Below are 22616 nucleotides of genomic sequence, written 5' to 3'. Positions count from 1 at the left end.
TCTAGCTGGTCTAAAATCATTTTTGATGTAAAGTGACAGTTTTGGTTGCTATGGACAATCTCCAGTTTCCAGGCATAAAGAACAGTTTTTATAATATAAAACTGCATGCAGGGCACTGGATAGACCACTAGGGACAAAGGGGATGTGAAATTATTACATACAGCAATGTAATCTGTAAGATTACATTATACTGTATGCATAGCGTGTGTTTTACTTTTTGAATTTCGCGCCGATCTCCGTCCCCGTGCGTCGCAATGCTCGCAGGGAAAGGAGATCAGCTCCGTGATGAATCGAGCGGAGGACGAGTCGCTCGTACAGCGGAGGGACATCGCTGGATCCAAAGGAGAAGGTAAGTAAACCTCCTCCTGGATTCAGCGATGCTGAAGCGACCCAAGTCTGGCTGGGGTTACCGCTTTTGGTAGAAAACTTCCACCCCGAGCCAGACTCGGGAATACCGCCAGGGGGGTTAAATCAGTCTCTCTACAATTTGGTATACATGATTCAGCTTTCTCATGTCTCCCACCCAGTCTGGACGTTGATGTGGACACCTGGCAGGAAGTCTGCTTAGTCTTAAAGAGAAATGCCATTTTTTTCTAAAACATAGCTAAAAGTCCAACCTTGGTTTGTGATTTGTGTAACACATTTTTTGCTGATGTGCCTAATCAGGCTATCCACACACATTACATGGGATTGTACAACCTCCTTTAGATCTACCAACAAGTACGAAGTTCAAAGATCTGCTTGATTGAATACAAATTGATTGAATAGATTACATAGATTGTCATATTACGCTCATTGCTCATTACAAAGATTGTATGGTCAGATTGTAATGTGTAAGGTGAGCTTTAGGCCGCCTCATTTGTGAATTGCATACTTTTGACAATGTATACAATATCTGTATTGCTTTTAATTTTTCTCTGAGTGTGTCCTTAAAGAGGAGGTCCAACCTCCTTCAGAAAATAAAAATCAGCAGCTACAAATACTGTAGTTGCTGATTTTTAATATTAGGACACTTACCTGTCCAGGGATCCCGCAATGTCAGCACCCCAGCCCATTTTTCCATCAGCTCTTGGGTGCTGCCACTGTCATTGCTTCTAAGGGAAACCAGCAGTGAAGCCTTATGGTTTCTCAGATGGTTCTCTACTGAGCATGTGCGAAGCACGCTGCGCTTTCTGAATGGCCCAATGGCGGGGGAAGGAGGAGGGGCCCAAACTTCCAGGTGATCTCGCTGCGGCCGTGGTTGTGGTCAAGAACAGGTACCTGCGCCCCCCTCCCCCCCCCCCGAAAGGTGCCAAATTTGGCACCGGAGAGGGGAGGAGGCAAATATTTGATGCTTCAAAAATATTGTATGGTTACACCAGTATATGAAGGTTCTTCAAAAAGTTTCCACACTTTTTTTTGCTCTATTAAATATAGAAAAGTGCAGAGACTTTTTGAAGACCCCTCATATTTTCTAAAGATGTGTAATACTGCTACTTTCTGACATTTGATAATTATTTTATTAAAGCATTGGTATCTTTTTGAAAACCCCCCATATTTTCTGAAGATGTGTAATGCTGCTACTTTCTAACATTTGATAATTGTTTTATTAAAGCATTGGGATCTTTTTGGAGACCCCTCATATTTTCTAAAGATGCGTAATACTGCTAATTTCTGACATTTGATAATTGTTGCATTAAAGCATTGGGATCTATTGAGTAATATTATGTACTAAATGAACTATTATTTTGTTATTGCTAATAGAAAACTGTAACTTTGCTAATTAAACCTACCAAAACCTTGAGTATAAAGTCCTTATAGCTCCTTACTGATCAGTGTCAGACCCTATACAGTACTAAGAACCATACTCCTTCTCCTTGATAGTGCTTGGCCCTGATAATTGAGTTATCAGGTGGAAAGGGGAGGAAGGGGGGGAATTTACACATACCCCCATACTTAGAAGTTTATGGGGCATTTCAAAGGGATTCCGGTGAATGGGGTTGGAGGGGGGGGGGGAGTTGAGGTGAAATGAGAAAGGTAAGTATAAGTATCAGTGGAGGTGGGCTATAATGAGGACCTGATATTTTGCACTGAATTGTCAAAGTGACAGAATGTTTTTAAATTTACATTTGATTTTTGGGTTGATTTACTAAAACTGCAAAATGCAAAATTGGGTGTGGCTCTGCATAGAGACGAATCAGCTTACAGGTTATTTTGTCTAAGCTTAATTGAACAAGCTGACATTAGAAGCTAAATGGCTGCCATGCACCTGATTTTGCTTTCCAGTTTTAGTAAATCACCCCCATTGTGTTTATTTTTTTTACAAAAGAACACCCGCTGTGATATTGAAATACTTTCCAGATCCTGGTTTAACCACAGTGCTTTGTTGTTATGACCTGTAAGTTTGTTAATCCAAAATTGGATAAAACTTATTTGGGCAAAACTGCATTTCGAACAGCAGTATATATTAAGGACAAGAAATCACATATGGTGAGTTGCCTTTGATTAGCATTTATTTTTTTACTGACTAATCCTTACAGAGATAATATATGCCAGAAGGATTTTTTTTCCCATTTTTTTTGTTTTGTTTTGAAAACAAAATACATGTAATGGAAATGTTTTATTCTTAAATGTATATTTCTGACTAATAAAGAAATAGTTTTCTGTTCCTCGACAGTTAAACTGCCAGGAATAAAGACATACATTGATCCTCATACCTATGAAGACCCAAACCAGGCAGTGCATGAATTTGCCAAGGAAATTGATGCTTCCAGTATAACTATTGAGCGAGTTATTGGAGCAGGTATGTTATTTTCCTAATCTAGCTTTATCTGGGACTCAATGTAATTTAGCTTTGCTATAGTTAGTGCACAGTAGGGATGAGCTGAAACCCCCCCCCATTTTGGTTCACAGCAGAACATGCAAAAATTAGTTTGAACACGCGAACACCGTTAAAGTCTATGGGATATGAACGTGAAAATCAAAAGTGCTAATTTTAAGGTTTAATATGCAAGTTATTGTCAGAAATAGTGTTTGGGGACATGTATCAATGCAAAAAGTTTTCAATTGTCCGGTTTTATCGGGAGCAGTGATTTTAATAATGCTTAAAGTGAAACAATAAAATTGAAATATTCCTTTAAATTTCATACCTGGGGGTGTCTATAGTATGCCTGTAAATCGGCGCATTTCTCCCATGTTTACAACAGTCCCTGCACAAAATGACATTTCTAAAGGAAAAAAGTAATTTAAAACTACTTGCGGCTATGATAAATTGTTGGGTCTTGGCAAAACAGATAAAAGTCATTGAAAAAAATGGCATGGGAGTCTCCCTAAAAATCCATACCAGGCCTTTTTGGTCTGGTATGAATATTAAGGGGAACCCCAAGCCAAAATGTAAAAAAAAATGCGTGGGGGTCCCCCCAAATTCCATACCAGGCCATTCAGGTCTGGTATGGATATTAAGGGGAACACTGCGCCATTTTTTTTTTAAATGGCGTTGGGGTCCCCCTCAAAATCCATAACAGTCCCTTGAGATCTGGCCCTCCTCTGTTGCTACGGGAAGTCACTGTGAAGTCTCTGTGCGTTAGAGGGGGCCAGGGTCACCCAGGATCATAAATGGGTGGCCCCGCCCCCTCTGATGCCACAGGGAAGCCATTGGGAAGTCCCCGTGCATCGGGGGGGCAGGGTCACCTGGGTACATCACTGTATGGCCCCGCCCTCAGTTATAAAAGAACTGTCACCTGAGAAGACGGTGGTGGCGTGTGGGTTTTTTTGGGGGGTTTTTTGGTCCGAGTGAGAGAAAAAGATGAATGGACTTTGTGGGACATTTTTATTTTTTAATAAAGGACTTGTCCCAAGATGTGTCTTATGTTTTTTTTAACATTTTGATACTTTTTTTGTGAAATGGTAGGGGTACAATGTACCCGTTACGTTACCATTTCAAACAGGGGGGCCAGAATCTGGGGGTCCTCTTGTTAAAGGGGCTTACAGATTTTGATAATTCCCCCTGCCTGCAGACCCCTCACAACCACCAGGCAAGGGTTGTGGGGATGAGGCCTTGTCCCCATCAACGTGGGGACAAGGTTCTTTGGGGGATACCCCAAAGCACCCTCTCCATGTTGAGGGCATGTGGCCTGGTATGGTTTAGGAGGAGGAGCGCTCTCTCATCCCCCCTCTTTTCCTGCGGTCTGCCAGGTTGCATGCTCGGATAAGGGTCTGGTATGGATTTTGGGGGGTGCCATTTTTTCAATGACTTTTATCTGTATTGCCAAGACCCGACTGTGACAGACCTAGCCGGGACAAAGGCTTTTTGAGAGGGCTGAATGCGATTATGTGCCCTGGATTTTAAGGGGCACAGGGTGAATGAGAACCCCAGTATAATCTGTGCTAGTCAGATTCAATGCTGTATATATAATGTGTGTTGTCTCATGCTGTTGGGACACACACTGTCAGATGCTAATGTCATTAACTCCAGCCACCTGTCGTGTAAATGAGTCTAGTCTAGCTCGTAAGGACATTCCAAACATTGTTGTTTGTGCTAATTAACCCTTTGTTTATGTTTATGGTAATGTTATTGAATTGTTAGTGAGCTAGGAGCCGAAAAGTCTTATCCCTCAGTCAACTAGTCTGAGTGTTGACTAGATAATTAGCTCATGCTAATTAGGTTAGGTTTTAGTCACCCCGCTGTATATATATTTTGTGTGAGATCTCAAATAAAGGTCATTCCTGATGTCCTCCAAGACTGGTGTCGTCTAGTTCTTGGGGGTTCCTATAGCCAGATCCATTGAACTTGTGTTCCAGGACTTAGGAAGCGGTATATAGATGGAAGCACTCAATCGGAGTGTGGGATTGGTTCCGTCACATTGGTGGCAAGCAGTGGGTTGCTTCCTGCAGTCTGGGACATCCAAACCTCCACTGGGATCCAAGAGCAGGATAGCAGACTTAAGTCACCCCAGCGGAGATATGGACCTGGCATCAGAGTTCCCGGGGCTTCTGCGGATCGTCCTTTCAGCATAGACCAGGACTGTGTCTGAGGATGAATACCTGGAGCTCAGGCAGCGGATTCGGGTGGAGCTCTGGATTGGAGCCCTCCAGCTTGCTGGTATAAAACAGGGCAAGTGCTTTCCAACCCAAGAGTAATGGGCCAGTGACCAACGGGCATTGCGGATGGCATTCCTGGGAGAACGGCCCCAGGAGCAATGGGTGACTGAGTTGGACAGGCTGGTCCAGCAGGAGATAGAGCTGGACAATCATTATCAGGCTCTGCAATGGCACGCAGAGCAGGGATATTTAGGGGAGACAACAGAATGCTCTCCGGAGGGATATGACTTTGGAGGCCCTGGGTTGCTGTGAGAGAGCCTTACAGATCGTTTTGTGTTTGGCGATGAAGGGGAAGCTACCCTTAGAGACCTGTGAGAATATAGAGAGGCTATGCTCGGTCTTGCAGGGGTCTCAGAGCTTAAACCTGATCTGGACCATTTGTTCAGGAAGGAACAGCATCTGAAAAGGGCATACAGGAAATGACTAAAACACGTTCGGCAGCATGCCAGAGAATCGGCAGTGGAAACCCCCGGAGATTGTCATCCCCAAACCTGAAGTGCTGACAACAGGGCAGAGCTCTGCTAACTTCTGCTCAGCACTGATAGCATTTTCTGGGTTCCATGGACAGGAGATGGTGAAACTCTATCCCCAGACACCAGTTGCAGTGACAGGGGATTTGATAGACTTTTATGTTGAGGAAGAAGAACCTGATGAGCCTCCAGCAGAAGAGCTCGTATTAGCGCCAAACTTCACTGTGCTCTGCCCAGCACCAACAGCAATATCTGTGGAGTTGCAAGGAACTTCCCCAGCTGAAGCGCTGGTCACCGGACAGAGGGTCCAAGACCTCTGCCCCACACCTGTGGCAGTTCCGGAGGCTCAGGGTGAGAAGGTGGCGATCACTTCCCAGCAGCAGATACAGGGGGAGAAGGGAGAGGAGGTGTTGGTTGTCCCTAATCAACCTTCGGCCAGGGTGGAGAAAGCAGTCTTTCCTCCCCAGCAAAGATCTGTGCACCTGGGAGACAGCACCACAGACATGTCAACCCAGCAGCCAAATGAGGGAACGGAAAGGGAAGCAGCCAGCTCACCTCCCCAATGGCAGCTACACAGTTTGGGAGTGGAGGAATCCAGCCTCTTATCCCAACAGTTAGCCGAAGCGGATGATGTGGAGCCCCCAGCAGAAGGGCTGGCAACAGGGCAGAGTGCTATAAAACTCTGCCCAGCACCGGCAACAACTGTGGAGTTCTGGGGAGCTGGGGCAGTCAGCCTCTCTCCCCAACAGATAGCTGGAACAGATGGTGTAGAGAAGCTCCTACACCCCGCTGAACTGCTGGCAACAGAACAGAGCGCTGCTGGCCTCTGCCCACAACAAACAGAGGACAGATTTCCTGTAAAGGTGGACTTCAGTCTCCCCCTGTATACCCCAGGGATTTTGGGCAGTTGGCCCAGATGCCCAACAGCATGGCGGACTGAGCCCAACCTCCCTGTCTTCTTTCCAGTGGCTGAAAGGACTCCAGGGAAAAGGGGCGGTCCACGCCTCTCCCCAGCATCAGGCACGTTCTCTGAGAGAGGCAGAGGTTGGCTGGGTGAGGAATACTCTGTTTGGGACAATTTGTTTGGGGTACTGTGTGGATACCAGCATTAGAGGACTAGAACCCCTGACTAACTTAGGAGTCAACCCGTCTGGGGTCTCCTCCTGTGTTAGTCTCCTGCCGAAAGGGGAGATGTGTGACAGACCTAGCTGGGACACAGGCTTTTTGAGAGGAATGAACGCGAGCCTCTTGCCGATAGATTATGGGCCCTGGATTTTAAGGGGCACAGGATGAATGAGAACCCCACTATAATCTGTGCTAGTCAGATTTAATGCTGTATATATGTATATATAATGTGTGTTGTCTCATGCTGTTGGGGCACACACTGTCAGATGCTAATGTCATTAACTCCAGCCACCTGTCTGTTGTGTAAATGAGTCTAGTCTGGCTTGTAAGGACATTCCAAATGTTGTTGTTTGTGCTAATAAACCCTTGGTTTATGTTTATGGTAATGTTATTGAATTGTTAGTGAGCTAGGAGCCGAAAAGTCTTATCTCTCAGTCAACTACTCTGAGTGTTGATTAGATAATTAGCTCATGCTAATTAGGTTAGGTTTTAGTCACCCCGCTGTATATATATTTTGTGTGAGATCTCAAATAAAGGTCATTCCTGATGTCCTCCAAGACTGGTGTCGTCTAGTTTTTGGGGGTTCCTATAGCCAGATTCATTTGACTTGTGTTCCAGGACTTAGGAAGCGGTATATAGACGGAAACACTCAATCGGAGTGTGGGATCGGTCCCGTCACACCGACATTATAGCAGTTTTAAATTACTTTTTGTCCTTTAGAAATGTCATTTTGTGCAGGGATTGTTCTAAACACAGGAAAAATGTGCCATTTTACAGGCATACAATAGACATCCCCCAGGAATGAAATTTAAAGGAATATTTCACTTTTATTGTTTAACTTTAAGCATTATTAAAATCCCTGCTCCTGAAAAAACATCAGTTTCTAAAACTTTTTTTGCATTGATACATGTCCCCTGGGGCAGGACCTAGGTCCCCAAACACTTTTTTATGACAATACCAATCATATAAGCCTATAGGCTCATCCCTAGTGCACAGTAAACCTTAGTATATTTATAATTGGACTTAGACACTGGGCAACCAACAATCAAACATGGCCCCAGCTTAGTCTGCATTCCCCAGATGAAGGTCTGACCAATCCACAGCTAACATTACCCACCACAAACTTGGTGGATACCCACTCCAGGCTGCTGTAAAAGTTCTTCATTTGAATTGTGGCAACAAAATAATAGTTCTTTCATGGGGTTCTGTTCTCAGTTCCTTTTTTAAACAGAGGTACACTAACTCATGGCAACATATATAACAGAAATACCTTGGTTAAGTGCTATGGTTGGTGCTTTACATACTTATGTAAAGAGTAGAGATGGGTAAATCTGCTTGAGTTTGCTTGAAATTCCCCAAACCCAAATGTAATATTATTTATTACAAGTATTGCTAGCAATTTATGCAATGCTTTACAGTTTATATATTCACATCAGTCCCTGCCCTCAAGGGGCATTCTAAGGACCCTACCTCAGATACATAGGCACACATACTAGGACCAGTTTAGAGAGGAATCAATTAAGCACGTTGACTTGTAGATTTATAAGCTAGACTGACCTCACCCATCTTCACTAATGAATGAAAGTGCAATAGAATTTTTTTTTAAAACAACATTTTAAACAGAATTCTTGCTTTAAAGCTTCTAGCTTTGATTCTATAAAATGACAGCAAAAGAGTAATGTGATGATGTTGCTACACTATTTTCTCAGTTACTTCTTTTGTTGAGTAATCACTGCATCAGAAAGCTGGAATAATGGAATTTAGTAGAGGAGTAAATGTTTCACATGCAAAGCTTTACCTACTCTAAATCATTCAACTAAGTGTCAAATATATTTCTATTTTTTTTCAACGTGCACATTTTTAGGTGTTTACTGTAAACCCCATTTGTGAAGCTCTTCCCCATTGTTTTTCAATTTCCAAGTGGGATTTGCCAACTTCAGTGATGACAGTTTAAAAGAGAGCTTAGGATAGAAAAAAAAAAAGAGAAAAAAAAAGCTGAACATAACCTTTTGGTTTCCATAGTGTTTAGCTAATAGCAGTTATAGCTGTATAAGTGAAAGGGGAAACACAGGAAGTGCCACCTAAGTGCAGTCTTAAAAGCAGGTAAAAGGTTTGCAAAGCGTCATGTGGCCACCAGAAAGATAACCGGAACCAGCGTGGAATGCAAGGAAGTGACATCACGGATAATGGGGAGACATCCAGAAGAGCTGTTGCAGTCAGACAAGATGAGTAGACAGGCTATGCACTCAGAACATCAGCTCATTCTACAGTCAGACAAGCTGGGCCTGTCCATCTTGTCTGACTGTAACAGCTCTTTCAGATGTCTCCCTGTTGTCCGTGACGTCACTTCCTTTCATTCCACAATGGTTCCGGTTGTCTTCCTGATGGCCACAGGACATGCTGCGGACCCTTTACCATCACAGCCACACATGGGTGTCAAATTTGGACACTAGGAGTTACCTGGACTACTAGACTACAGTTGAGCTCATGTTTTATCTTCATCTTGTGAGTGATTTTATGTACCTTGCCATTAAAACCCTGCTTTTAATACTGCACTTAGGTAGTGCTTCCTGTCTTTTCCCCTTTCTATTCTATATACAGAGTTGGCTTTCTCTGAGGACAGCTGCCACCTTCATTACCCCACCACTCCTTTTTAAGGACTTATGAACTGTTCATGTACTGCCTATGAGTGATCCAGCTAATGTTTTAGTTACACTGTCCTTTGCACTCACAGTTATTGATACCATTATAGCTGTATAACTGACCAACTATAAGACAAAAAAGAATAGTATACCAAATGAAAAAAATTATTTAGAATTTTTTTGCAAGCTGACTTTAATGTTGATGTAAAAATACGTGTGTAGATGGTAAAGATTGATGGTTGACTGGCTAACTGACTAGTTGATTGCATTTATTGTTATTTCTGTGCAGGTGAATTTGGGGAAGTTTGCAGTGGCCGAATTAGGCTACCTGGAAAGAGAGAGTTTCCTGTGGCAATCAAGACTCTTAAAGCCGGATACACTGATAAGCAAAGAAGAGATTTCTTGGGAGAAGCAAGTATAATGGGACAGTTTGATCACCCGAATATCATTCACTTGGAAGGAGTAGTCACGAAAAGTATGTAGCATTTTTTAAAATTCTTCTATAGTTATTTTTACCATTAACTAGAGAATAGGGTTTTTTGGGTTATAGGGATAATAGGGTAGCTGTACATGCTAGCCTCATTATACCAAACCCGAACCAAAAGGTTGATGTTGGACTATACCGGTACCTTATACATACATAATAAGAGAAAAATTAAAGAATACAATTTAATATAAGTTTAATGAATGACAAAGATAGCAGAAGTACAAAAATATGACAATTAAAAATCTAATACACCCCAGATTCGCATGTACAATTACTCATAATAGAGTTCCATTCTGGTGGCGTAGGTGAAAGGTTCCTCTACTAGTTTTGCGGGTTGTCCGTTTCTTCAGGAGGTCTATATAGTAGATAAATAATGGACAATTCATAGCAGTTAACAATTTATATAATTACACAATTACAGTATTATAAAACCTATAGATATAACACTTAAGATAAAGGGAATATAGGGAAACTTCACTCACCCAGAGATTCTAGGAAAAAGAAGGAAGAGGTAAAAACAAAATATGGGAAAATTGGGTCCCTTCTATGCTTCCCCACTGGCGGACATGGGGGATGAAGTGCGTGTGGTACTGGAAGAAAAAAAAAAGGGGGGGGGGGGTTTAATTCAAAAACATTGTGCACAATAGGGGCATATGCGTGCATAAATACAGTTAGATGCACACACATCCCTACTGAGGCAATAGTCTATAATTAAATGCTCCAAATAATATACCAATTTATTACCTGGCAGGAATATATGGGTAAAGCAAAAACGAATATCCAATATCATTACGTGTTCAATGTCTTGAGCTTATAGAAGTATGTAATTACTATTGAGAATGGATAGTTGCTGCAAAAAGTAGAGGGAGAGCCAAAAGTAATATATTGTAAATAAAAAAATTAGATCTAAGGTTTATTTAAAAAAGTATATGCTACCTGGCTGATGTAAACCCCCAAAGTGACGGGACCGATAATACGTCAAAGCCAAAGCTCAATCTGAGATGGTGGGTGTAGTAGGTGTGTATAATAAAAACACACACCCATCCTCCATTGCCTTACACTTAAAGGTCCAAAGCTAGGGCAACATTCAATAACTCAATAGGAGATGTAATGCCGCTGCATCTATATATAGAAGGAAATCAGAGATAAATCTATATAATGACCGAGATATCTCGTGCAGCAATATCAAAAATAATTATAAATGATGCTCAAGTATAAAAAGGAACATTACCTGATGGATATAACGATTGGAACAAAAAGGGGGGATTAGTCCTGTACCGCCGCAAGCCCAAACACAGCGGTCTGAACCGACCGCTGTTTTATGGGATCCCCGACAGGTGTTCCGTCAGGCGTGTCCGCCGGCGGGAACATCGGCGGTGTCTGACGTCACATCGTCAGCGCCTCCGCACTGCGCAGGTGCAGCGCAATAGAGCGTCGCACCGGAAGTGCTCTGGGAAGGACGAAAGACAGCGGAAATACCGGTGTCACTGTCCTAAGAACCTGCGAGCCAGAGAGGGGGGAGAAAAGAGAACTCACCACCAGGCCAGGAGGCGCACATGTCCGCCGGAGGGAAGAACAGAAGACCGGGACTCCAAAAGGACAAAACAAAAATAAAATGAAATAAAACAAAACTGACCAAAACAGAACAAAAACAGGAACGAAACAAAAACGAAAATAGAAATTAGATGATAATGAGGAAACAAAAACACAAAAACACAAAAAAAAAGTCTGAGTGAAGGAAGTCTCACATAAATGACACAAATATTGTCATAACAATAAGTTTAAACATGAATATTCTAAACATACAAATAATACAGTAAAACATTAAATGGTATAGGGCAATATAAATACCATACATTAGAGGAAAAGGGAACAATTCCCAAAAAGGAGTATTGAAAGGGGGAAAAAAAAAAAAAAAAACATTAACTACTTGATTTTTTTTTTTTATCAGATATTTTTTATTTCATTTTTTTAAGAGCAGTAAACACAAGACACATACACAACCCATGTACACAGCAGTCCAGTTGCAGTGAGTTGATAAAACAACTTGATTTTTATGTAAATAGCTACAGCATAATTCAGTTCATAGCAGTTGTTGATAAGCATGATAAGTATCTAAATTACATCATAGAAAAGAAGAGTGTGCTTTATAGAATATATAACTTGATGTTGACTGGCCATTTTGGCCTTAAAAATGGGTGCACAAACCTCAAAGTAAGATTTACATTTTTGCTTGGGACTGACCTAGGTAACTGAGAAGGAGCATAGGGAAGTTTCAGTAGAAAATTAGATTTTTGGGATGTAAAGAAAAGGGATGATATTAGGAGCACTTGGGAAGTGTTGATTAAATTAATAACAAATTGGAAATCATTTCATAGCGGCTTTCCTATATATAGTTATCCTTAGACAATAGCATTGTCTGAAGATAGTGTGTCAAATGGACTACTTGATTTAGACAGACTTTACATAAGCAACTAATACATTAAAGATTAACTCCAGCTAACACTTTTTAAGCAGTAACAGAAATAGTTTTTTTTTTTTTCTTTTGGGGTAAAGGTTTTACCTAAATGAATAAAAACTGACCATTATAAGCACCAATTTCAGTTATAAAAGGTTTCTCTCACACCTATAACTGCCACTTTTGCAAGATAACTTGGTGTGTTCAAGAATGCTAAAAAAAAACACACTTACTGTCCAGACAAACAGGTGAAAATAAAGTAGCAAAATAGAAAAATTTAACTAATACAGCCATCTAAGGATTGGTGAGCTGCAATAAATTACATTTGTTGTTCGGTTTACATATGCTTTAACCATATGTAACTACTGATATTAGTATTAGATGCAGCATAAAGTTGTTTAATAACCAAGAACGCAAAGGATAAAGTATTTATTATAGCAGATAAACATACTGAAAACACTTTTTAACAGCTTTCACATCCGCACTAATTGTTTAGGTGTGCTGTGTTTCTTTTCCAATATGGCCGAATAAAAACCGAAGTAATGAGAACTATCATTGTAACACATGTCTGATTTATGTATTGTGTTTCTATTCTTTTGGTGTATAAATTGATCTGAAGCTGAAATTTTACAGGGTTATTTTCTTTCTGATCTAGCTAAAACATCCACTTGGCTTCTAATGTGACTTCTAATTTGCCATGTTATTTGTGTCTTTTAATTTCATGCTTTCTGGTCCGGTGCTAATGTGCTCAACAATTACTTTCCTACTGCAGCACCCAGATGAGGAGAATGTAACACAAATACATATCCTGCAGATATTTATTCACTGTCAGCTTGTTTTCTTCTAAAGAAACTGTGCAGAAAAGTTAGAGTTGCTATTTTGCTAACATTCCGGTTCTTGACTGGGGATTTGTAATTATAGCATCGGTGTCAGGGACAATTTGAATTCCAGGGTGCTGCGCTTTGGTAAACTTACACCTACTCAGAATAGTTTGCAACATATGGCTGGTTTACTATATTATATATTTTACACTGACCCTAAGCCCTTTAGTTTGCTTCAAAGATTAATCTAGCTACATACAGAAGCTCTCTTAGGTCTTTATTGATGCCTGTGTGCCTTTCAAAGGGATCTTGTCAGAGGTTTTAACCTTTCCTATTTTATCTCCTGACTCAAAAAAGTTTTGGTTGGCATAAAATACAGTGTATGAATCCATAAAAATAGAAATTGCTTTTGAATCTGATATAATTGGTAAAAAGAGAGGACAAGTGTAAGCTAATTTTGTTAAGTAGATGTATTTATTATAAATATTTCTAACAAATAGATAGATAGATAGATAGATAGATAGATAGATAGATAGATAGATAGATAGATAGATAGATAGATAGATAGATGCTAGATTGATATAACGATATATATTTTATCTTTATGTGTAGAATAACATTTTCTGTCAATCCATTAAAAATGTTACTCTCTTGTTTTCTTGTAGTTAAATTTGCTAAAGCAGTATGTTTGATGTTCCCTGTAGCTTAGTATAGCTGTAAACATTTTGCTCAGAGTAGCTGCTTTCACTTCAACCATCAAAGTAACTCCTATTTTTTATTTTCTCTGCACAAGTGACAAATGTACTCCTTTAGTAAATTCTCCCATAGAATCGTTAAATGCTCATTTATTTTAGCAAAGCCTATAGTGAGATAGTGAAACATGTCCTTGCAGGTACTCCGGTTTTTGGCTTCAACACTCCAACAGGTTAATTGGCTCCCATCTAAAGTTGGCCCTAGTATGTGTGTGCATGTATGTATGCATTTGAGGTGTAGTCCCTAGATTGTAAGCTTCTTGAGGGCAGTGACTGATGTATATGTACAATATTTAAAGTGGTGCATGAAGTGTTGGAGTTGAATAAAGACCTATATTGTTAATAATAATAAGAACTGTAATGAGAACAAGGATGCTAAGATATATCACTAGAAAAGTAGGAGTTTTAAAGCTTGAGATCCAAAAGTTCTAATAAACAATAAATATTGTGGTTAATGGCAATATTGCTAAAGCAGATCATTTGTGACTGTTTTTGCCATTAATTTAGAAACCCCAATAAAAGTGAAAGTTCCCTTCACCACCACCAAGGAGAATACTATTAAGAGAATAAAGTTAACATAATGATGAAAAAGCTGACATTCCTTCATTCCTTAAACCCTTTAACAAAGGAAAACGGTCCCAAAATAGTAAAAAAAATAATAATTTTCTTTTAAATTTAGATGTATATTTCTTGCAATTATCATAATTTACCACCAAAGAACCACAAAGAATCACAAAGAACATAGCAACCCTACTCATTCACCAAAAATGTGTTAAAAAGTGAATAAAGACAATAAATTAATTTTTGAAAATTCCTTTATTAAAAATTAAAAAAACGATGTCCCCTGACGTAGATACATCTCACACCGCCCGCCACACCACCAAACCGAGAAAAAGAAAACAAAAACCTCTAGCCTCATTGTACACTCCCTGCAGACTGCCTGCTCCTCTGTGTGACATTTCCTAAATAGCTAAAGGGTTGAGTCACTCCCCTTAGCTATTTAAGAAATGTCAGACAGAACAGCAGGGGGTCCGTGGGGAGCCAGAGGTTTTTTTCCTTTTTTTCGGGTCCGGCAGTGTGGCAGACACTGGTTTTATTTTTTAATAAAGGAATTGTCAAAAACTTGTTTACTGTCTTTATTTACTTTTTACACATTTTTGTTGAATGGGTAGGGGTATGGGATCTGGGGGATCTCTTGTTAAAGGGGGCTTCCAGATTCAGATAAGCCCAACCTGCAGAGCCCCCTGCCCCAAAGCACCTCCCCATGTTGAGTGCATGTGGCCTGGTATGGTTCAGGAGGGGGGGCACTCGCTCATCTCCCCCCCTTTTCTGGCCTGTCAGGCTGCATGTTCAGGTAAGGGTCTGATATGGAATGTCAGGGGACCCAATGCCGTTTTTTTATTTTTGGTGTGGTGTTTCCCTTAGAATCCATACCAGACCCAAAGGGCCAGGGACCCCCTACTGCTTTTTCCCCAGAATTTTCTATTGCCAGCATTGTTTTGTTTACATTTCAGTAGTCAGTGGGGAAGCAAGCTGATAAGTCGTCGGTTGTTAATGACGTGGCAGCCAGCTTCCCAGCCCACTGCTTAACAACCAGCTATTCTTCACACAGAATTCGAATCAATCAATCATGTTTCTACCAATCCAAGTTCTAATTGTATTGAACATTTGGAATTCATTAGAAAAGGAATAAAAATAAAATTAATTTTAAAGAATTTCAATGAAATACGTTACTATCCATTACTATTTCATTCGGGGATTCGGATACATCCGAATCTCAGAATAACCAAATATTCACCTGAATTTGTATTTGGACAGAAATGAATTGCACATGTCTAGTAACAGGCATTGTTTGTTTTCTCACCCTCAATGAACCAGCACAGTGTTATATTATTCAAAAATTTGAGAGGGGAGGGGAAGAAAATTTATTAGACACACGTCAGCATACAGAAAATTAAAAATGTTCAAAGAATGATTACGTAGGCAAAGAAAAGCGCCTGTTACAATTACAATTGTTGGTAAATGTTTTTTGGACCTGTAAATGAGCTGCAAAAATGTTTTATATATAGTGTGAATATTTCTCCAGGGAATGTGTTATTAATACCTGGCAAATACAATATGCCGCTGTAATTCATGGATCCTTGTTATAGTTATCAATAGTGATGTTTTTAAAAAGAAGATTTAAATCACTTGGTTTTATTGGTAGGGCCCATTTAACCCACAATTATCAAAACAGGTTATTGTAGACACTGAAATAACTGTTACTATAGATTTTATTGTCCTTACTGTATCATTACTGTTATATATGTATGATTTATATTATAGAAAAGTATCCATATATTATTTGCAATCTTAAGAAAATGTTTTTGTTTCCTACAGGCAAACCAGTGATGATTGTCACAGAATACATGGAAAATGGCTCTTTGGATACTTTTCTAAAGGTAGCATCCTTTATGTGCTATACTTAAATGAGATAACCTTTTATTTCATATGAATAAAATTCCATTGTCTAAAGTCTGCTATCTGCTGACAATACTCAGCTGGTCCAGACATCCAGAGAGATCCAGACTTTTATGTTGGCATCCACCCAGATGCCTGACCAGCAGCTGGCTCAGCTTCTCAGCACGCCACTGAGAGCCTGAGCAAGCTGCTACCGCACCCACCCTCTCCACAACCCAGTGCTCCAGTGAGTGCTGGAAGGACAGAGCTCACTGAAGACCAAGAACTGAGCGATCAGTGATCTTTGATGGCTTGGTTCTTAGTCTTGGAGGCAGCAGGGGACACTGGTTGCATCAGACTGCATGCACCTGGGTGAATAGGCAGGTTTATTTTTCTCAAACCCCATACTTCTCTTCTAACATATCCCACTTTTAAATAACCCGGTGAGCATACTAGGCTTTATGTTATCACATAGTGCACATCATTGCTCGAGCAGTCCTTTTATTATGCATTGAATTAAGCCTGGAAATTCTATGGCAAACCAAAATGCTTTTCTAACCAACTGAAATCACCATTTTCCCCATTTCCAGGGCAATTTTGTAGCATTTGATTGCAATGTTGGTTGCTTATGTGCTTGTATATTGTCTAGGGCTCCTTTCCAGTGCATGGTTGGCAAGCGTTGCTCGTGTGAGTTATTGCACAAGACACTGTCCTAGCTTAACCTTCACTGAAAACCCTGATGATTTTCTTAAAAGGAAAAAAACTCTCATTTTAAAAACCACTGCCTCCTAATCAGAGTTTATAAATGTGAACATGGTTGGCAAACCATGAATGCACGTTGTGTTAGTAGTTCTAACTGCTGTATAAAAATCCTTAAAAAGGCTTTCCATGTTAAATTAAAAGCAGACTCTTTCTCTAGATTCTTCTTAGCTATTTAAGAAAAAATTGCAACTCTTTGCTGTAATTTGCAATTTTAGAAAGTGGCAGTTCTTCCGTTAGAAACTATAAAACTTTGTTTTTCTGAACAATAGTTCTTTAAAACTCAGCTCCAGAAAAAAGCCATGGTCTTCCCAACTTAACTTAGCTCCCCCATCAGTGTTTAAAACTGTCTGTGTCAGACTACTTAAATACAATTAAAACTAAAGTTTGCATGCCAACTACAGTCCTGATGCAGAAATAAGTCATGTTTCATAAAGATGTAGCAAGGATATAAAAAGGTTTAATATTGTACATAAATCATAATAGAATGTACAGTAAAAAGTATAACAAAATATAATCAAAACATCTTTTTACAATATTATATTTTAGGAGTGCGCATATACCAATGTATGGTGGCCACAAAGATGCTGTCATGCAGAAATTGAAAAAGAAATGCGGTACTATAAAGAAGGAATGTTTCTTGGTGCCCACACCCCAGGCTGTATTTGTGGCCACCATACTTTGTATGCTTATTTCTGAAAGCTGGTAATAGAACTAAACAAATTCAATAAAATGTGGCTGAGCCTCAGAATATCAAATAGATTGACAGAGTCGTTTAAGGTAAACAAATCCTGATTTCAATCAAGGTGAAGGTGGTACTCTCTGTGCTAAGGAGGATGCGAAGATGAGGTACACGTTTTTACAAAGTGCTATACCTCTATAAAATATTGATATGCAATACATGAAACAGTGTTGATTTGTGCAATTTTTTTTAAAGAAATTTTTTTACTGTATTTTCCGTTGGACTAACATTAATTTCCCTGGAGAATTTCAGAACTGAAACACGCATATTATTATTTTAAAATAATGAGTACATTTCTTGGGAAAAAAATCTGTATACTTGTTCCATGTCAGTGACTCAGAAAGTGTTTTAGATATCAGCCAGGCAAATTGCATTTTCAGAAGAAGCTTAGACAGTACCTGTATACAGTGGTGTGAAAAAGGCTTTCACACAGGGCCATGATGGTTTGGACTTTTTTTCACCTTTAATAATAAACACCTTCATTTACAAATTGCATTTTGTGTTTACTTGTGTTGTCCTTGACTATTGTTTAAATTGGTTTGATGTTCCGAAACACTTAAGTGTGACAAACATGCAAAGGAACAGGAAATGAGGAAGGGGGCAAACACTTTTTCACACCACTGTACATGACAAGCTTACTTTAACCACTTGCCGACCAGCGCACGACGATGTACGTCGACAGAATGGCACGGGCAGGCAAATGGGCGTACATGTACGTCCCTTTAAATTTGCCGCCCTACCATCGGGAGCACGCCGGCGGCGCCACGCTCCCGCGCTGGCCAGGTCTCCCGTGAGTCCGGTCGCGGGACCCGCAGACTCGATCGCCGCGAGCATCCCCGCGATCGTCTCACGGAGCGGCCAAATGAAGAAAGGCCATTGTAAACATCATTTCTCCATTCTGCCTAGCAACTAGTGACGCTGATCTCTGCTCCATGTGATTGGAGCAGAGATCAGTGTTCACTAAATGAAAGCCCAACCCCTACACTGCCACCCACTGGTTAACCCCTTCACTGCCAGTGTCATTTACACAGGAATCACTGCATTTATATAGCAGTGATTACTGTATAAATGACAGTGGTCCCAAAAATGTGTCAAAAATGTCCAATGGGTCCCCCACAATGTCGCAGTCACAATAAAAATCGCTGATCGCCGCCATTACTAGTAAAAAAAAAAATAATAAAAAATTATTAATAAAAATGCTATAAAACTATCCCTATTTTGTAAACGCTATAACTTTTGCGCAAACCAATCAATAATCGCTTATTGCGATTTTTTTTACCAAAAATATGTAGAAGAATACGTATCGGCCTAAACTGAGGGAAAAAAATGTTTTTTTATATATTTTTGGGGGATATTTATTATAACAAAAAGTTAAAAATAATGCGTTTTTTTCGAAATTGTCGCTCTATTTTTGTTTATAGCACAAAAAATAAAAACCGCAGGGGTGATCAAATACCACCAAAAGAAAGCTCTATTTGTGGGAAAAAAAGGATGTCAATTTTGTTTGGGAGCCACGTCGCACGACCGCGCAATTGTCAGTTAAAGCGACGTAGTGCCGAATCGCAAAAAGTGGTCTGGTCTTTGACCAGCAAATTGGTCCGGTCTGAAAGTGGTTAAATAAAATATTGTTTGTATAAAAATAGTGGCAAGCTTTGATGAACCAGCCTGAGCTTCTAATTATATAAAGAACTGTAACTTATAAAAAACTGACCTTCAAATTAAAGTTAAGGAGTAGATTATCTCTTCCATATTGAACGTATCAGCTTGATAACCACTCTCCGCTTACAATTTGAACCCAACTTGGGTAAGCAAGACCAAGACATATTAAGCTTGATATCATCTTGTTAACTTGTTACCTTATTACCATTGTTTAACTATCTTTGACTGTAAGTAATTTTTAGCGTATACTGATAAGAAAACTCATTAGTGAATTGTTTATTGTCATGAACACATGCTCTTGTTACTGAAGAAATAAAAAATAAAAAAAGAAGAAAAGTAAAAAAAAAAAAAATGTTGTTTGTCTCTGTGCCCTTTCACTGTGAAAAGCAGTATTTCTAATCTGTAAATATTCTTTCCTCAGAAAAATGATGGCCAGTTCACTGTGATTCAGTTAGTGGGTATGCTGAGGGGCATTGCATCTGGAATGAAGTACCTCTCAGACATGGGCTACGTACATAGAGACCTGGCAGCAAGAAACATCCTCATTAACAGCAATCTGGTGTGTAAGGTTTCCGATTTTGGCCTTTCTAGGGTTCTTGAAGATGATCCTGAGGCTGCATACACAACAAGGGTAAGTTTTATATACAGTCTATTGTTATCTTAAATTAAATATGGTGTTAATTTACTAAAGGCATAGAGACTGTTCACTGTGTTCACTTAACTATCTGTATAAGGTGAAACTGTGTTCACTTTAAATAACCAGTTAAAAGCAAGGGAAATTAGGAAAACAATATTTTTGCTTACACTATTGGATCAGCAAAGTGAATGCCGATCCAATCAGCTGAATTAAGTGAACATTCACATTGCCAAAAGAACAATCTCTATGCCTTTTGTGTATCAAATCTAATGTTGTGTAGTTTTGTGAAGAAGCTACATTGTTGGTGGCATTTTCTGAGTAGCCTATTGTATTATGCAATTTGTTGAATGTCCCCTACAATGAAAATAATATTGATTTAATAGCAGCAGAATTGCTGCCAAGCATTTTTGACTAGAGCCAGGCAGGCACCTTTATTTTTTCCAAGAAATAATTAAATCACAGAAAGTGTTCTGGATCACTCAAATGATGCACAGCAGGCCAATGATGTTTTTTTTTTTTTTAACAGTTTATATGCATAAACCCATAGGCTTTTGGCAGTTTCATACATAAAAGCTGATATGTGACTTTTTTTCCCCCCCATACTAGACAAATAATAAATCAGCTGCACATAGAGCACCATGGTTAGGCCTTAGTTAACTCCCATGCTCCTCAAATCCACCACAAGAACTTTGAGATATATCTGGTACTTCTAGATATGGGGCAATGCGGGATACATCCCCCAATTTAATGACTGGTGTCTGAGCAGTCAATCTCCGCAAACTTGAGACTAAACATAAATATAGTGCCTCCAGTATGAAAAAAGTACTGGTACACTTTAAAGGACAACTGAAGAAATGTAAATGCTATAACTTTTTACACTTTCATTACAATTCTGTCATTGTTTAGCAACCAAAATTGTGGTCATTTCCTAATCACTAAAGGAACAACCAGACTCCTGTGGAAGAATGAGTGCACAAAATGTACTATCCTGTGCTCTACAAGTTCCAGCATTCAATACAACTAGAGAAACTTGCTGTCACCCACTCCCTCCTGTTTGTCCAATTCACCTGTTAGCTTATTTACATGCTCACTATTCTACCTCATCAAAACTGAACGAATGGGCTGTACACCCAACTGTGGCATTATACACTTGGTGAAGCTGACAACACCCAGAAAATAGCAAGATTTAGCTAATGTTTGCGTTTTAACCAATCCGCAAATGGGTGGGTGGCATAAAAAGAGGGGGAGCCAAATGGTTAAAAACTGAACATTAAAAACGTTTTGTTTGCTTACTTGGTATTATTTGTTATGAGTAATACCAGAGACTGTTCTGTTCAGGGATGCTTTGGTAGAATGGTGAGCATGTAGATGCTGTTAAATTTGCTTATCATGTCAATTAATTAGATAGCAAGTGGGCAGGGCAAACAGGAGAATGCAGGAATGAGTTCCACTAGTTGCAATGAGTGCTGGAACTTCCATTGTACCCATTCTTCCACAAAACCCTAGATAATCAGTCAATGATGATGTCAGTGGTCAACATTTTGGTTTATTTTAGCAAGAGAGTTAAGTTGGGAAGACCATGGCAAATTCTTAGTTTATGTGGAAATTAGTATAACATTTACAGCCATAACTTTTTGATCACTGACAGGTAAAGTGAATAGTATTGATTATCTTGTTACAATGGCATCTGAAAGTGGGTGGGATATACTGTATTTGGAATCAAGTAATTATATTGTCCGTAAAGTTGATGTGTTGAAAGCAGAAAAAAATGGGCAAGCGTAAGGATTTGAAACAAGGGCCAAATTGTAATGGCTAGATGACTGGGTTATAGCAACTCCAAAACTGCAGCTGTTGTGGGATGTTACTGGTCTGCAGTTGTCAAGATCTACAAAAAGTTGTCCAAGGAAGGAAAACTGGTGAATTGCGGAGTCATTGGAGGTCAAAGCTCATTGGTGCATGTGGGGAGTGACGGTTGGCCTGTGTAGACTGATGCAATAGAAGAACTACTGTAGCTCAAATTGCTGAAAACGTTAATCCTGGCTGCAATAGAAAAGTAACACACATTGCATCACAGTTTGTTCCTATGGGGCTGCTTAACCACAGAGCAGTTACTGTGCCCATGCTCACCCATATCCACAGTTAGAAGTGCCTACAATGGGCATGTGAGCACCAGAACTGGACCACAGAGCAATTGAAGAAGATGGCCTGGTTTGATGAATCATGTTTCTTCTATATTGTGTGGATGGCCAGGCACATGTGCGTCACTTACCTGTGAAAGAAATGGCACCAGCATGCAGTATAGGAAGAAGGCAAGCCAGCATAGGCAGTGTGATGCTTTGGGCAATGTTCTGTAGGGAAACATTGGGTCCTGCCCTTCATGTGGATGTTATGTTGACATGTACCACCTACCTAAACATTGTTGCTGAACAAATAGACCCATTTATGAAATTGGTATTCCCTGATGGCAGTGACCTCTTGGCATGTGCTTAAAAAAAACTTCTCCAATCCATGGAGGCCCCACATTGCAACTTACATGAATTAATAGA

The 22616-nt window shown here is 39.8% G+C and overlaps 1 protein-coding gene across 3 annotated transcripts in view; it reads left to right on the top strand.

Annotated features, from left to right (window-relative positions):
- The window catches only part of EPHA5 (EPH receptor A5), a 512956-nt gene that overhangs the window by 459936 nt on the left and 30404 nt on the right, over positions 1 to 22616 (top strand). For 2 of the 3 annotated variants that reach the window (XM_077476128.1, XM_077476126.1), the window contains exons 10-13: positions 2639 to 2782; positions 9606 to 9791; positions 16214 to 16275; positions 19855 to 20064. In XM_077476128.1, the coding sequence (XP_077332254.1) occupies positions 2639 to 2782; positions 9606 to 9791; positions 16214 to 16275; positions 19855 to 20064 (602 nt within the window). The remainder of the gene's footprint in view (positions 1 to 2638; positions 2783 to 9605; positions 9792 to 16213; positions 16276 to 19854; positions 20065 to 22616) is intronic. The other variant, XM_077476127.1, reaches the window with a different exon arrangement.

Source organism: Lithobates pipiens, unplaced genomic scaffold (assembly GCF_037356315.1).
Source record: "Lithobates pipiens isolate NorthernLeopardFrog02 unplaced genomic scaffold, aLitPip1_a1.2 Scaffold_13, whole genome shotgun sequence".
NCBI lineage: Eukaryota > Metazoa > Chordata > Amphibia > Anura > Ranidae > Lithobates > Lithobates pipiens.
Note: the sequence above shows the minus strand (reverse complement) of the source record. Positions and strands in the feature narration are given on the sequence as shown.